This window comes from Tachysurus vachellii, chromosome 1, assembly GCF_030014155.1.
Source record: "Tachysurus vachellii isolate PV-2020 chromosome 1, HZAU_Pvac_v1, whole genome shotgun sequence".
Taxonomy (NCBI): domain Eukaryota; kingdom Metazoa; phylum Chordata; class Actinopteri; order Siluriformes; family Bagridae; genus Tachysurus; species Tachysurus vachellii.
This window is the reverse complement of record NC_083460.1, coordinates 20,632,927-20,649,773: the sequence shown is the minus strand read 5'-3', so window position 1 is coordinate 20,649,773 and position 16,847 is coordinate 20,632,927. Positions and strand designations below refer to the sequence as shown.

Genomic DNA, 16,847 nt, shown 5'->3' with positions numbered 1-16,847 from the left:
TTTGCAGTGCGCTTTGTTGAATTTGGTGTTATTTAGTCTTTACACTTCAAATGAACATATGCCAAGTACACAAACACTAAATATGACTCAGTTTAGCGAGACAAAAAGACACATTAGTGAGCTGCATAAAAGCCTGGTTCAGATGAAGGAAACATGAAGGAGCTCATAACATAAGTGACAGGGGTTTGTATGGAAATCTCTATGTTTGCATACATGTCATTTTAGATGCCTAAATGATTATATTCTTCAATGTAAAGTTCGGATAAGAAACTGAGCGAACTGCCATTAGCTCCTGTTTCCATGACAACAAAAAGCGAACCTTAGCTTGGGTGTAGAGAGTAGATTTTTTTTTTTGACATGCTTGATGAAATGAGACTATATTGGACACATCAGTTAAGACTGTTCTTGCAGGAATTTCATATATACATTATATGTGTGTGTGTACTGCTGTTTGGCACTTCCCTGTTTCAGCTTTTTACATTTTTTCATATAATATAACTAACATCTGTACAAACCCTTTACATCTTTGTGTGCATGTGTGTGTTTGTGTGTTTGTATAGTGTTGGTGTGTATGTTTGTGTATTGTTGGTGTGTGTTTGTGTGTGTGTGCGGTGTTGGTGTGTGTGTTTGTGTGTTATTGTAGTGTTGGTGTGTGTGTGTGTAGTGTTGGGGTGTGTGTGTGTGTGTAGTATTGGTGTGTGTTTGTGTGTGTGTAGTGTTGGTGTGTATGTTTGTGTGTGTGTTGTTGGTGTGAGTTTGTGTGTGCGTGGAGTGTTGGTGTGTGTGTGGTGTTGGTGTGCGTGTGTGGTGTTGGTGTGTGTGTTTGTGTGTGTAGTGTTGGGGTGTGTGTGTAGTGTTGGGGAGTGTGTTTGTTTGTGTTTGTGTGTGTGCGTGGAGTGTTGGTGTGTGTGTGTGGTGTTGGTGTGTGTTTGTGTGTGTGTGTGTGTAGTGTTGGTGTGTGTGTGTGTAGTGTTGGTGTGTGTGTGTGTAGTGTTGGGGTGTGGGTGTGTGTGTGTGTGTGTGTGTGTGTGTGTGTGTGTACTGCTGTTTGGCACTTCCCCGTTTCATCTTTTTACATTTTTTCATATAATATAAATAACATCTGTACAAACCCTTTACATCCTTGTCATACATCATATTTCTCATATTCATTATTTTTGATTCCATTGTTGCTTTTGTATTTTTGGTTGGGTTGACAGGTGTGTGTAGTGTGTGTGTGTGTGTGTGTAGTGTGTGTGTAGTGTGTGTGTGTAGTGCTAACACAACCACTGTGGAGCAATAGATGTGACTCCTCAGGCACTTTGACCTTTCTGTTTCTCTAAACAACTCAAACACTGATGCCGGAAAGGTCTAGAAACTGTGGTTGAGCTCTGCTTATTATAGCACTCAGGGTGTCAGTCAGTATGTAGTACACTTGTGCTCATGGCCGTGTGGTTTGGAGTGGGCAGTACGACCGAAATATCATCATGTCAAGAGTCATAGTTTTAATTTCTAAATGCAATAACAAGGATCATGATATTTCAGTAAAGCGTACTGTAGGCTAGTTTATCACAATATTAATACTGTATCGTGGTCATACTGCTTAGTCCTGACATTTATCCCTGAATACTAGGATCTCTGTATATAATTAGCTTGTGTGTACTCAATAATTAAACATGCTCATTTGGAGACTCTTATTGCACGATGTCTATGTAGTATTGCACCAGCCTGCTATCGGAAGGTAACGCTCACGCTCGCTCCTCACACACCTCAGCAGTGTGATATACTCTATTCTATTCTATCTAGAGAGATTATATCAAAATAAATAAATAAACAAACAAACATGAGTTGCTTAGCCTCTGGATATCCGGATCTGATCCCCAGGCTTAATTTCTGTAACAGCAAAAAATACTTGTGGATATCGAAGAAGAACAAAAAAGTGCCTTTTGTGTGTACGTCAGCATTTATGTCGTTTTCAGAAAGGAGAACACTCGCTCACAGATCTCAGAAAAAACAAGAAGAAGAAGAAAATAAAACAGTTTGTCAACACTCTCTTGGTTAGAGTTAACTACTTCCTCATCCTCATGAAGTAAGTTGCTTCAAACCTTCACGTGTGTGTGGATACGTGACCTGTTTAGACTATAGTCCATATATTGGTCATGAATTTAGGTCAGTGTGTATAGTGTTCAGTGTGTAGATCTTCACCGTGCTGTTTGTTGTTGAGCATGTTGTGATTCATCCTTTATCGTCTTATTGTGTTTCCGTCACCTGAGCGGTCTGTTATATCGGTGAGCGTCAGACCGAATTTACATACACAATACTGTCCTGGTTTACGTACGCAGGCATGTCTCAACCCCCGTCTCTGCTTATTTATACGTCCGTAATCTGTTTATTCTCCTCGAGCCATTCATTTTAATACACGTGCTTTAACATCAACAAAAATCCATATATTCTTTGTATGTTTATTTCCGTACGTATACCGATCCTCAATACAGTAGATACATGATCTGAATATATTTGCTGATCTTTTGTAGTGTTAAACCTGTTCATTAGTGAAGATGGTGTCATTAAAAGCAGGATGCAGGTTGTGTGCCTTATGCACGGCCTGTGTGTGTGTGTCAGAGAGAGAGTGTATAGTGGCTGGCTGTCTGCTGGCCAATTGTTATTTGTTGTTTAATCGACTCTTTAGGTAGCCTGTTTTAGATGTGTGCGCGTGTACGTGTGACATGTGAGACAGATGGTGCGAGCATATGGTTTGCAACTTGTGATTACCTGCTACAGCCCTTCTCCAGCTTTCCTGCTCACACACCCGAACGGGAGTTGCGGCCACCCCCCTTTAAGAGGTAAAGACATTTTAATGTCCGTGAGATGTAGCCTACGGTGCGATAACGCAGACTGATGGCTGTTATGACACCGTGTTAGCCGTACCTCTGTACCGAATGTACGGCATATAAAAAACTACAGAATCAGCATTAAAAGAGTTCTCGATTATCCTGTTAAGGCTTTGCAGTTTTAGTCACTGAATTAAATTGTATACAGAAAAAAAAACAAAAAGCACTTGCAGACAGTTGAGAAATATTCCTGGCTTTGAACACGTATTGTGACAGACTGCGCTAATATACAGTGATACGCCGGGACTGTCACATAGCCGATGTCCATATGCTTCTCCACACAGTCGTGAAGCTGTGAAATTGGGGTGTACCCTGATCTAGCTTCATGAATTCAGACGTAGAAATATATGTCTCGGATTTTCTTCTTCTGTCTTTGCTAAGAGGTTTAAACATATGTAAATTATGCAAACGAAGCTGCCGACATGTGTTCCGTATTCTGCTGTAAATATTCCAGTCCAGATCAGCACCAGAGCCTTGATTATGCAAACTTGAAATTAACTGATTTATTTATTTATTTATTTATTTTGTGAATTTAACTAAACACCATCTTGTCTTAGAGAACTGCAGCTGTTCATATCTTTCACGTTATTTCTCCATTTTTCCCTCTTATATTGTTCTCCAATCTTCTATGAAGGTTTTCTACCAGATGTTGGATTGTGACTGTGTGGATTTGTGTTCCTTCAGCTACAAGATCATTAGTGAGATCAGACATTGATGTTGTAAGTGTGAGGAGGTCTGGGGTTCAGTCTGTGTTCAGTGGTGTTGATCAGAGTCAGGGCTCTGTGCAGGACACTTGAGTTCTTCTACTCCAACATTAACACACCATGTCTTCATGGAGCTCTGTGCTTTGTGCACAGGGACATTGTCATGATGGAACAGGGTTTGTGTCTCTTAGACCCAGTGAAGGGAAACTGTAATGATAGCATTTGGAGACATTTTATATAACTGTCTGCAAAAGTCTGGAGAAGAAACAAGAAACTCCGTCTGAATCAGTTCTGTTAAATTGACATCGAAAGAGTATTTTGAAGACGAGCAGAAAAGCATGATAGAATAAACATCACGTTGATCTGAGGTGCATGGGCTCCAGCAGAAGAAGACCACACTGTGTTCCTCTCCTGTCAGCCAAGAATAATACAAATGTGAGTGGGTGGTGTGCTGTGACATTTAGATGATAGGTGCACAATTTGGCGTCAACTTCGTGAATTCATGATCTAGTCTGCATTATTGAACTGTATTAACAGTCCAGCCTGTTGGAGGTGGTTTAATGGTGTGGGGAATATTTTCTCGGCACACTTTAGGGCCTGTTATCACCAATAAATGACGGCTTGAACGAATGCCCCAGCATATTTGAGTATTGTTGTTGATCATCTGCATCAACTCATGATAAAACAGCTATTTAGATAAAAATTTCTTGTCTAGACTTCTGAAGTGTTCAGAATCTTGTTCTGAAATGAAGGAAGTGTGTCACAACATCCATCCTGATCAAACTATATCTCACCATAAAGCTAATGTCAAGGGTTTGAGAGGTTTCCTGAAGGTCAGAGTGGTTCAGTAGCGAATACGTCGTACTAACCTTTTCTACAGAAGTGCACAAGGCTACAGGATACACTGTCGTGATATGGTTAAGAAGCATGACATCACAGTACAATCTATCCTTTCTTGAGGTCATTGCTTGCTAAAGTAGCATGAAATGTAATGCCATTTTCAGCTTGCACTAAGGTTAGGGGAAAAAAAACAATTTTCTTTTTGTCTGAGCTTCAAAGACGTTCACTAATCTGCTTGCCTCTTTAATTGTGAGCTCAGTCGGAGGAGCTGCTTGTCGGTGGAATAAAGTTACTGGTCCAGAAGTAAAATGATGACCACCGTTATTCCCGGCTTTTGGCTCAAAGACGTCGTCCTCCCTCCTCTTTCTGCACAGCTTTTAATTCTGTTGGGGGAGAGAGAAAAAAAGCCCCGTGTTCTGACAATAGATTTTTTTTTAGACCATATGTTTAGCTGACATCTTCATCAGGTTCACAGCAGGTTACCTTAGTTAACTCTCACACAACTGCTTGATGGGATTTTCTCCCGGATTCTTGACTCGCTCGCACAAAGTCTAGATGAGGCCCGAAAGAAAACCCAAGACCCTGCAAGTGGGCCACTCACAATGGTATTATTGTGGGTGTTAAGTAGCTGCAGCTTCCTCTAACAGGCTGCCTCTTTGCACAGACCTGTTAGCAACGGCAGACAATGCCTTTGTTCTGGGGCATCGAGTAGGCTAATCCACACTACGACATACTGTGAAATAAATCTTTTATAGATAAGGGGATGGGATAAAGAAAAATGAAGACTTTGCCAAGGAGGGTGAGAGTTCAGCAGTTTAACCTCTGGCCGAGAATAAGAGGACAGGATGATGTACGTTGTCAGGATTTACATGGTTGTTTGTCTTAGGGCTAAGCACAAGATATTAAAATAATATAACAGGACGGATGCAGAATTTCACTGGATTTTGAAAATGATCACATGAGACCTTTCATGCATAGAGTTCACACTATAGAAGCGTTTTTATGGAAGTCAGCTTTCTCCATAAAGCATAAGATGCAATAAGACAAACGGAAATACTTCATAATTCAGAGTTTCCTTCAAAAAATAAACATACGTCTTCGTTATTATTTTAAAATTGTAGAAATAATCGGAAAGGAAGAAATCTCTTCGGTGAGTATGTTTGATATTTTTGGAAGTTTAGGTTTATTTTATTAACTCTTCCAAACTAATTGTAACTGAACATGGAATCAAAATGGGTTCCGTAGTGAAACAGGAAGCATGGCGGATTAACGGGGAAAATTCCAGCCGTGTTCAGTGTTCACACTAGAAGTTCTAGTTCCAAGAAGCAAACTGATATGACCTACATTTTAACAGTAAAGAAAAGAAGGACTAATTAAGTAAACAGTGACCAAGGCCTTCATCGTGCCTCTCGCCTTCCTATGAACCCTGGCAGGTTTCCCACGAGCTAGATGAGCATTAATCTAATTCCAGTATCAGCCGATAATTAATCGCATCCAAACGTCAGTGATAAATTCTAGATTTCACATTTCGCACCGGATCCATAATGAAACCGAACACCCCGGCAGTTCTGTGACAGTGACAGGCACACAGCTAACCTGTGTGTGTGTGTTATATTTGTTACTGAAGTGTGTTCGCCCTCGTAGTATCTCTATCCAGAGGGCCGACAGACAGACATGATAAAACGTGGTGTCAGCTGTGATAGTACGCTGTTCTTTCTCCACTATTCACCTATTAACCCGTTTCCCTCCGCCTGGGCTCTATCAAAGAGACGCATATCGACTTGTAAGGATAGGTATCCCCAGGATGACCAAACATTGATTAAAGGCTGACCTGCACTGCCCATGCCTGCAAGTGCCAGTGTGTTGCCACACTCTCGAAGGTTAGAAGGGTATGAAGGCCTTTGGGGATCAATAGTCTTGAGCCTGCCGGCGGCTACGCTTTCGGTGTGATACAGTCGAAAATAGCTCGCTCCTCTGAGGCGATTTCAATTCTCACCCATTAGTCTCCGTCTGCGGCCCAGTCAAATGACTTTGTCCAAGCCGAGCGAAGAGCGCTAGATTGTTTCCTCACTGTCACTGTCGTTGACAACACATTTTAAGACCTGCTCAAGATGAACACTTTGGTACAAAGAAAGCAATGATGGTTACATGCAACACTGCCACCACGTTCAAAACTCGTGGGATCCTGTGCAGGCTTCCATACAGCCGTTCCATTTTTTTATTGTGCTTTGAATGTATTGTTCACAGGAGCCTGAAGCAGCCAGCACGAGTTGTATGAAAAAACCAAGAGCGCATTAGTAAACCTTGTGTACGTAAAAGCTGTTTTTTTTTTTAGTATAGTAAAATGTTTAGTGTGCACCTTGTGCTTGTTTCCAGCTTTTTATGCTAATATATGCATCCAGTACATGTGTGTGTGTGTGTGTGTGCGTGCGTGTGTGTGTGTGTCGACTTGGGGCAGTTCACAGACCTGCTGGGAACAGGCGAGCTCTCACTGCGCCAGGCTCAGGGGTGGGGGGGTGCAGAAAGAAGGCTGTTAGGGAGGGTGCCTGTGTGTGTGTCTGTGTGTGTGTGTGTGTGTGTGTGTGTGGCAGGGGATTAAGCAGCCTCAGGTCTGTCACGGTGACATTTCTCTCTGGCTCAGCAGTAGGGGTGAGGTTCCCCTCGTAACCTTCAACTTTCAGCCTTAACCCATTAATCCCCTTTGTGTCTGTCCGCCCCGTGCGTTTCGCCCTCACGCAAAAACGCTAACAATATGGCAGTGGGAGCCGGCGGAGGCAACGTGCCTGGTTCTCTTTGACAGCTTTTCACCCTCAGACAGGGGCCTTTATCTCACCACACTCCCTGGTGTAACCCCACCTCAAAAAAAAAAAAAAAAAGGAGACAGTTGGAGACTAAATCAGAATGAACAATGATCTTGGCCACGTATTTTACACTGATTAACAGATCACGTCCTGTCTTTGGTGGATTCGGTGACTATAAGCCGGTCATAAGTCGGCGTCGGGCTTCAGAAACTCCATATTTTTTGTTTTATTTTTCCTCTGATAGAAACACAGTAAACTCGTCCTGTGCTGCATAACTACATCCGTCTCTAAGCTATTAAAAGTTTCTGATCGAATATTAAATCTTCCCCTCGACTAGCGAGCAGATCTCATTCAGACTGGACAGTGAGGAGTGGAGCTGCATGAAAAGAGCTCATCTGAATTTTGGCCTTTTCATGTCAGTCTGCTGTGGTGAGAAAGTCCCACAGGGAGTGTGATTTGCAAGTTTTGTTCATATGAATAAGCATGTGTCTTGAGGTATGGTTTATTATGAGACCCTCCAGGATATGCTCCACAGAAGGTGTATTGTGGGGGGGGGTGTGTTTACCCCTCTCTCTCTCCCTCTCTCTCCCTGTTCAGTTTTCTCTTCACTTCTCCTTGCACCTAATTTCTTTTTTAACACCGTCCTGCTTTTGTGCCGTGTCCATCTCCTTCCCTATATTTTACTCTTTCCTCGATCAGATCACATTTCCCTTGTTTTGTTTTTCTCCCCCTGCAGTGGTTCTCATCCTCTCACCCATAAAATCAGCATAAAATTGACCTAACTCTGCCAAATCAGATGAAGGCTTTACACTCCCCGGGGAGAAGGATATTTGGTCTTTGTGAAAAATCTTAAGACGGAGTCTGTGAAATCTTGTGAGGGGATTATGTAACGTACCTTGCTCTTCCCTTTTCTCCTGACACCCAAGTCAGGTTAGTTTCACCATCTAAAAGTAAATGCCTTTGTGCCGAGGACGGACAGTTAGATAAGAATAGCAGATGAAGAAAGAAGGAAAGAAACAAAGAGAAATAATGATGGTTCCTTGTGGTCTGTCCGGTTTCCTGTCAGAGGGTTTGAGCGAGAGGTTAAAGCTACGAGCCACATGGCCAGTCGTCGTAATAATCATTTTATTAAAAAGAATCAATAATAACGAGAGATGATCCCTGCTACAGAGCATCCTGAGCTTCCTTAGCAGTGATGCGGCTTTAAAATGGCCTCCTTTGCTCCGATTTATACTCAAACCAACATTTTAGATAGAAAGAATGACCTGAACGTCAACGGTAGCTACACTGTGCCACACCAGGTTGCTTCCTCATACAATTCTTAGCTTAAAGAGGATTTAAAAAAAAAAAAAAAATGCAGCAAAAGTGCAGCATCTGTTCCACAGAGTTGGACGTGTTTTCTTGTTTCACGGAGTAGGAGGATCTAGAGGTGTACGCATCCTGTACATCCTGGGGCTCACTCACTTTCTGGCTCTGTGTAATTGACCTTCAGTAAAGTGCTGTGTGATCTTTACAGTGTCATGGTTTTGCTGGCTGTGTGTGTGTGAGCTTGCACAGATGTGAAAATTACTTTAATGACGTTCAGCACGTGTCGAAAAGTTAAAATCGTCCGTTTGATAAAAGGTACTAAACTTTACACCCGAGAGGATTATCAGCTCACCTGTTTCCTCGAGGTTGTTTCGTTGTGCATTCGCAGCTACCAATGTGTCTCGGATATGTACACGGATTACTTAAATGTAAACGTTAAAGGTGAGGCAGAAATTAGCGGCTGGAAGCTTTTTTTTTTACCCTGTCAAAAGGATTGAACAAACCGGAGATTATGTAGAATATCGGTTCACATTTTTTTGGACAAACCAAAAAAAAAAAAGATTTTTATTTGACTCACGTTTGTACATCGTTCTCTGTACTGTAGCGTAAACAAGGACTAAACCTCAGCACTTGTATAGTATAGTATAGTATATTGTGTGGACTAAGAATATTTCTCATTTGTATAACTGTAAGAATAGCAATAACAGCAGCAATAATACCTTATCTTCAAAACAAAATCTAAAAATTTCCTACATTTTATACGTCTGTGGGCTTTGGCATGACTGATGATATTAGCATATGCAGAGCTCCTCGTGCTCGTGCACTCTGCTGCGGTGTGCCGGCACACAGGAGAAGCCACCCTTTTGCCCCCACCCCTTTCATTAATATGTATGTGCTCTGAATGGTGTGCATGGCGTTGTGCAGCCACTGATTAATGCTGTCTGTCAATTGCTTACAGATCCGACAGTGCTGTGGAAGTTCCCCCAGGACTTTGGAGACCAGGTTGGAAACAGCGCAACTTTTCCCCCTTCCTCCCCTTCCTCCCTCCCTGCTCCTTTGCTCGTTTCTGTTCAAATGGACCTCACCACCTCATCCGTGACCCCCCCTCCCTCCCTCCCTCCATCCTCCCTTCTGCTCTGCACCCCCATTTCTTTTTAATCCTTTCCTTTCCTCCTACATTTCCACCTCAGTGGCTACTGAAATTGGAAAAAAAAACAAGGTGCAGGTAATCAAGTACATTTCCGACACAAAAAGTGGCAAAAATGAGTCATAATTAAAAAATTTTAAGTACGATTCTGACATAAGACAATGTTATATATGTAATCACAAAATGATCTTTTATTTAGTGTGTTTTCTTTTTTTTTAATTATGGCTGTATCTCATCATTCTGAATTAGTATCTCAAAATTGCAAGATAATATCTTGAAATCGCGACTTGGCGTCTCATCGTGATCGTCGAACTGCCTTGAAATTCTGACTTAATTCTCATATTTACAGTATGGCTGTGTTGAGAAGTTATTACACGATATCTAAGCTTTAACCTTTAATAATCCATAAGAATCTCATAAGATGTTATTCACAGGGTTTTTTGTTGGGCGATACTCTTAAATAGACATAAAGGCTCCTAAAGGAACTTTATTGCCGGCTCTGAACACGAACTCGCAGCTGAATTCATGGAGGCTTCAATTATATGGCCATTTACACTCGAGTGATTAATCGATTAATGATTAATTTCTGATCAGGCAGCCAGGAGAGCAATTAAACCATCTGATGTTATCTAAGGTCTCATTCTTTAATCTTACTCAGTGCTCAGTAACTTATACACACACTGGTGTGTGCAGTAACCCCGAGCATTCTGGGTGAAAACTAACCACATTTACTGCTGTGTTATTTAAAGATGTGGTCACAGTTTGAGATCTTGACCTGGTTTTAATCTTCCGTACGGTGATGGAACAGTCAGTTTAGTCCGACAGACCTGATTTTAATTAACCGTCTCCTCCACCGAAGTGACCGAAGCCCTAATTGGGTTGACGGAAAGAAATCCAGCTACATGAACAAATTGAACAAGTTCTGTAGTGATATACACAGAAATAAACATAATAGCATTGTTTTTTATTTATTTATTTATCATCTCTTATTTTGTTATCTGTATCCTACCACAAATCTGGTATCATTTAATGTGTTAACTACACACAAACGTGGTAAAACGGTGGGGAAAAAAAGGGTACTTAAAGGCTCTTTTGAAATGTCATTTAGAAAGAATTATTATTTTTATTACAGCAAGAAGCACCATAATTAATATTTGGGATTTTACCCCTGAACAATAAATCAGCACTGAGCTTCCTTCTGTAATGTCAGCAGCTCCTGATTATTCAGCTCGACGTGCTCCTTCCTGCATGTTCAACTATTTCTACATGCATAAGAGATTTCCATACATAATTCATTGCAGTAATAATTTAATAAAAGCAAACCAGCAGTAGAATGCAGATTATATGAAAGACTTGTGTGGGACATCATGCTATCATTTTATTTTATTACCTCTCGTACGTTATATCATCTCGGCAAACATTTGGATTTGTTATAGCCGGTGTTACAACACGGGTGGTTTTATTTACTCCGACTGCGCTCTGACTCTTAACGCTTACTTCGAATCATACAGGAAGATCTCAGCTTTCAATCTCTACTGTAAACATGCACAGTCAAGTTGATCCAGTGGATTTTTCAACTTCTTTATTTTGATTTTAGATGATAGGATGATGTTCTACAGAAGAGTCTCTCTGCTGCCTTTCAATCAGACATTACAGGAGGAAAACCTGACCATGTGTTAATTATGAGGACGCTTCTGATCATTCTGGTGGTCATTTTGAGAAGACTGCACAAGCTAGCAAAACCAACTCGCCCTGTATATTTATATTCTAAAGAAATAATTATCAGCATTGTTCATTTGACTCGATGACTAATTTCTGCTTATTTTCAAGCCTGGAGTTTGTAGTAATAAAGATCTTCTCCAGCAGATGTTCTCTAGGGAACTGTTACAAGAAGCAGTGTGTGCTACACCAGGCTTTGGGATGAATAGTGTGTGTTTTGTTTTTGGCGTATCGATGGAGAAGATCTGCAGTAGATTTTTACCACCGTTTCAGGAATGCTTTGAAGCGGCAGTGAACTAGACGTGTTTGTGAACGTGCAACGAGATGTTCAAACCTGTGTGAACGATTACATCGCGTTCTCGCCGTAACCAGAAGGTCTATAGCGTCTCATAGAAAGTAAAACTTGTTTCTTGCAAATTTATCTACATCTGACGTTTGCACTATTGCAACTGCTTACAATGTGAAACTGTAAGAAAACTGTAATGTTGGCATGCTCACGTCAACTCCAAACACAAACAGCTGCTGTGTTGATGGGCCTGGTGCTTCATGCACTCACGACATTACTCAGATCCAAGCTTGTGTGGCTTTTATTTCTCAACTCTTTCTGAAAAAATGCTGCTTGTGTAAGGAGGGATTTAAGACCTCTCTGATCCTTCTTTCTTTCTTTCTCTCTCCGTTTCCCTTCGTTGTCTCCTCTAACTAATGAGCATTAATGAACAAAGGCTATGATGATAACTGAGTGAGCAGGGACAATGGAGACTTAATATTATAAATTAGTATCAATTAGGCTTTCGATAGCAAATAATCATGAATTAGTATCTCATACGTGTGTCTTTATCTTGTTATAGCTTAGAATAATATTATAGCTTTTTGAGACGTCGAGACGTTATGGTTTTCTCGTATGATACAATTTTAACTTAGTTTCGTGACATTAAGACTTGGTATTTAGACCCCCACAGCTTTTCACAGATCTAAGCGCATGCAGGCTTTTATTCCTCCCCAATATATTACCTCTTGGAAGAAGGGATTTAAGAAGTCTGAGGTTGGTCTCATGGTTTCTCAGTATGGCTTTGTTTGTCTACTCAAGTAATGAACATTTAATGAACAAAGGCTACAATGATAGCTGAGTGAGCAAAGCTGGTGAAGACTCTGACACTGAGTGAACTGAGCGAGGGAGGGAGGCTGAAGGACCATCAGCTGTGGGGCTCATTGAGAAGCCGAGCTGACGAAGACTAAGGCTGAGTGAGCTGAAACTGGTCAAGGCTGTAATATCATTGGGGGATTGTTGTAGGTCTTGCAGCTGGGATTGCATTTATTTTTATATTTAGTTGTCTCATACATCCATATGCAGTACTGTACATTCAGACTCCGTGACACTATAAAAGCCCTTCGTTTATGGATCTGTTGGGAACGTATCAGGATGGCAAAAGACATGTTTAGAATGTTCACTATGTTCATGAATGTTTTAATGATTTAAATTAAATGTACTTGTATATCGCTTTTAACAATTCCCATTGTCTTAAAGCGGCTTTACAGAAGTATGGAAACAAAAGAGAAAGGAAAAAAATAAATATATGTAATAATAATAATAATAATAAGAAGAAATAAGAATAAAAATAAATAAATGAATACATACAATTAAAGTTAAATTTAATGTAAAAATATTAATTTAAAATTTTAAATACCTATCTGACCCTATCCCTAATGAGCAAGCCAAAGCGAACCCATCCTTATTTGGGTGACACTCTACAGTAAATAATGTAAATGTAAATAATGTTAGTTCTATAACAGTTTATAATGCTCCTGAGGAACTAATGGGTCATCATAAGCTCAGATTCTTCAAATGATCACTGATAAAGACCAGACCATACAGCTGACTGACACAACATCGGTTCAAAGAAGGCATGACGGTCTCGATTATCCCGCTTAAATTTAGTGCATTTCTGTGTTTATATATTAAATAAAGATGGAAAGGTTCTGTGTTTCTATATTTTGTGCACCACAGGAGTCATCAGACCTTAGCGATCAAAAAAGACTTGTTGAGTTCTCGAGTCTGCTTAGTAAGGTGTTGATTAGTGTCAGGAGCTCTGACTGTAGTCTCAGCTGTAGGCCAAATCGCAGGTTTATATTAATACCCTTGTTTTTTTTCTATAGTAACAGCACATTCCCAGTGATGTATGACGAACACACCTAATAATAAACCTAAACTAACGATGTTGTCCTTTAACCTCTGCCTGTTTGGGGTCGCCACAGCAGCTCATGCGATCCGTATATATGATTTAACACCTCCGTGGCTTTGGTTGGTTCTTGACCCTGGGTTGAAGCATTGAGAGCCACTAGAGAATTAAAAAAAACACACACAAAAAAAACTATGGTATTTAATAATAATAACAAAAAAAAGCTCTAATTGTTGATTCGTTGATATCAGGAACTCACATTTCACAACTTTAAAATTTGTGCTGAATTGATAAAAAGTATGAAGTTGGCAAATTACTCTGGTATAAGGAGAATAAAGCATTTTAGGACACAATGCTCTAATTATTATAATTCATCAATTCTGAGGTATTATCAGCATAAGGCAGTGTTATTGTGGATTATTTTCCCTTAGCAGCATTTTTCATACAACAGTATTTCTTACTTCCAGACTGTTCAAGACTGTACAGACGACGTGTATGTAAATATTTCTGATGTAAAATTCAATCTGTCTCTATTTGCCAAACTAGAAACGAACTTGCCAAAAGATTTGTATCATCGCACGGACCGTGTGAGAGTCTGAAATCAAATATCTTTACCTGAGGTTAATGTAAATGTTTGTTCCTAACTGTACCGCAGCTAGCTGACTCACATACTCCCTGCCGTTATTAATGAAGGAAAAGCTGTATTTCTCAAATTACCTTTCTGTACGAAGAACAGAATTCCTGATTGTATTTAACAAAAGTGTGTTTCTGAGGTTAATTAGGTTGCTTAAGACTAATTTAGCTAGAATAAAAACCAAAACTTGGTTGTAGGGCTTCAGCTGCAAGAGTACAAAAGGTTCGCCACTGATGTCCAGCAAGAAGGCCTGGCATTAGGTTGGTGTTCCAGTTCATCCTAAATGTGTTCAGTGGTGTTGAGTCAGAGTCAGGGCTCTGTGCAGGACACTCGAGTTCTTCTACTCCAACATTAACACACCAGCTTTGTGCACAGGGACATTGTCATGATGGAACAGGCTTTGAGTCTTTTAGGGTGCAAATATAATTCACTTTCACCACATATACTTGCATGTGCAGCATTGTACGCATACTTGCTAGTGTACATTATGTTCATTTGGAGGATATACCAGGATATGGCATAGCTGAGCCAAATCGCCTCTGTCGGTCACATTTCCACAAGTTGAACTGTAATGTTTAATGAGCCAGATTAAACAGACTGACGAGCTGTTTGATCTGCATCTCATATTAAAGTCCTATATTAAAATAATCAACTTATCTAGAAGTTCCAGAAGTTTAGAATTCAATTCACTGTCACATGGTGCTGTCCTGTCTCTATTGCCCCTTTTCCACTGAGGCAGTTTGAGTGCTGGTTCGGAGCGTAATTTAGAACCAGTTCTTTCTTTTTCGACACCCAAAGCACCGGCTGTGAACCAGGAAAAGTGGTTCTTAATTAGCACCAAAACGTTGCTGGTCTAGACTTAAGAACCGCTTGCGTCAGTGGCTGTGGGCGGGGCTACTGTTAGCGCATTTGATAATGTACCTTAAGTATACTAATGTTTAATATAGTATGTAGCTACATGCTAAGGCTAACTTTTTTCTGTGTTAATGATAAAATAATGTTATGTACTTATGTACTCGATTACAACCTCCGTTTATACAAATTACATGGAGCTGCACGTACACGTTGGATTCGCCGTGTTTGGATGCTAATGTAGGTTCACAATGCCATGAGCGTTAACAGTAAAGCAACATCCGCTATTGTTGATGTGTTTGTGTTTGCCGCTGCTGCGCTAACGTTGCTGGGAAACGTGACACGTATACAGTGACGTCAGACTCAGCTCTGTGATGCCTCTCTAGCCGGTGGAAAGGCAAACCGTTTCTTAGAAGGTTCACCAGTGGAACCAACTTTGAACCAGCACTAGCTCTGAACCAGCACCCGATTCTTTTTGGTGGAAAAGGGGCATAATATGTCAGGTGATAGAGCACAAGTGAGCCACCATGGGATACACACCATCAATGGCAAGTATAAAGCATCCAGCAGTTCTAGTGAACGGACATCTTAATGCTACAGCATGCAAAGATCGTGTGTTTCCAGTTTTGTGGCAACAGTTTTACTCGGACATTTCATATAGGTGTTATGGCTTGGTGTCCATACTTTTTCTCCATATACCATATACGCAGAGCCGATCCTGACCTCCCTCGGGCCCTAAGCAAAATTCTGCTAAGGGGCCCTCCTACCTGACCCGTGAGCCATGTAAACAATTTGCTACACATTCACACTTGCACTGGCAGCACTGCACAGCTAATTTAGCTAGTCAGATAGAGACTAGAGACAGAATCACATCAAACTTGAATCTTGTGTAGTGAGCGTATAAGGCTGATCGGCTGTGCATATACGCTATGTTCATGTGTTAATCTAGAGCATGAGAATTTTACCATTTTCACAAATACACACTTTTTGTTCAGTAATGACTTTCAGTGGCTGTGAGACAGAATCCAGAGACGCTGTCAGACAGAATCCTCGTATCTCCAAAACCGTTATTTTTCAGGAAATTAAAAAAACACTGTACCTTATCTGCAGTGCACAGGGTTTAGTCCGCGTTGCAGTGGAATGTCTTGCGCTAAATTCCTGTCCTCAGATGAGCACCAGAACTAGCGAGGGTCAAGATTTTTTTTTCTTTGAGCCCAGTGTTTTGAAGACATTTACCTCAGAAGACATGTTGATTCGTTGCGACTCTTCTTGAGGAGAAATATGCCGCAAAGCTCTCCCACGGAGTAAAGAAGAGGTGGACAGTTGAAGTGTCCAATGGAGTTATGAGATTTGCGCTCAAGCTATTTTCAAGACTTTAGATTTGTTAATAACTTGTAAAAATAACAGACCCACGTGGGGACTGACCAATAGCATCGATATGTGAAAAAAATATGAAATTGACAAAATTTGGACATAGGAGGTTTCCGCCCGACAGCTACGATATTGTAGTTTGATGCTACTGCCTTTTACTAATGTTGTTGAAAGGTCTGTTCGTAGTTCTTCAAACACTAAACAGAACAGACTAACGAACAAAAAAAGAAGACAGAGGGAGAAACCAATATGAGTAAGTCGTTGTTTTTGCCCAGTCTAAGTGACTGTGTGCTTTGAAGTTGGAGTGTTTGCAGTGATGCTGCAGGCTCTGCCTGCTCCCTAACAACAAGTGCAATAAGCAGAAGAATGAAGAAAAGAAAACACACCTTGTGCTAAGAGAAACCAATGCCTTTAAAAGCATCAG

At 40.7% G+C, this 16,847-nt stretch overlaps 1 protein-coding gene across 4 annotated transcripts in view; it reads left to right on the top strand.

Annotated features, from left to right (window-relative positions):
- dennd1b (DENN/MADD domain containing 1B) overlaps positions 1–16,847 on the top strand; it is an 80,588-nt gene that overhangs the window by 8,735 nt on the left and 55,006 nt on the right. For 3 of the 4 annotated variants that reach the window (XM_060876415.1, XM_060876387.1, XM_060876395.1), the window contains exon 3: positions 9,482–9,525. The exons of the other annotated variant lie outside the window; for it this stretch is intronic. In XM_060876415.1, the coding sequence (XP_060732398.1) occupies positions 9,482–9,525 (44 nt within the window). The remainder of the gene's footprint in view (positions 1–9,481; positions 9,526–16,847) is intronic. 4 annotated transcript variants of the gene reach the window in all.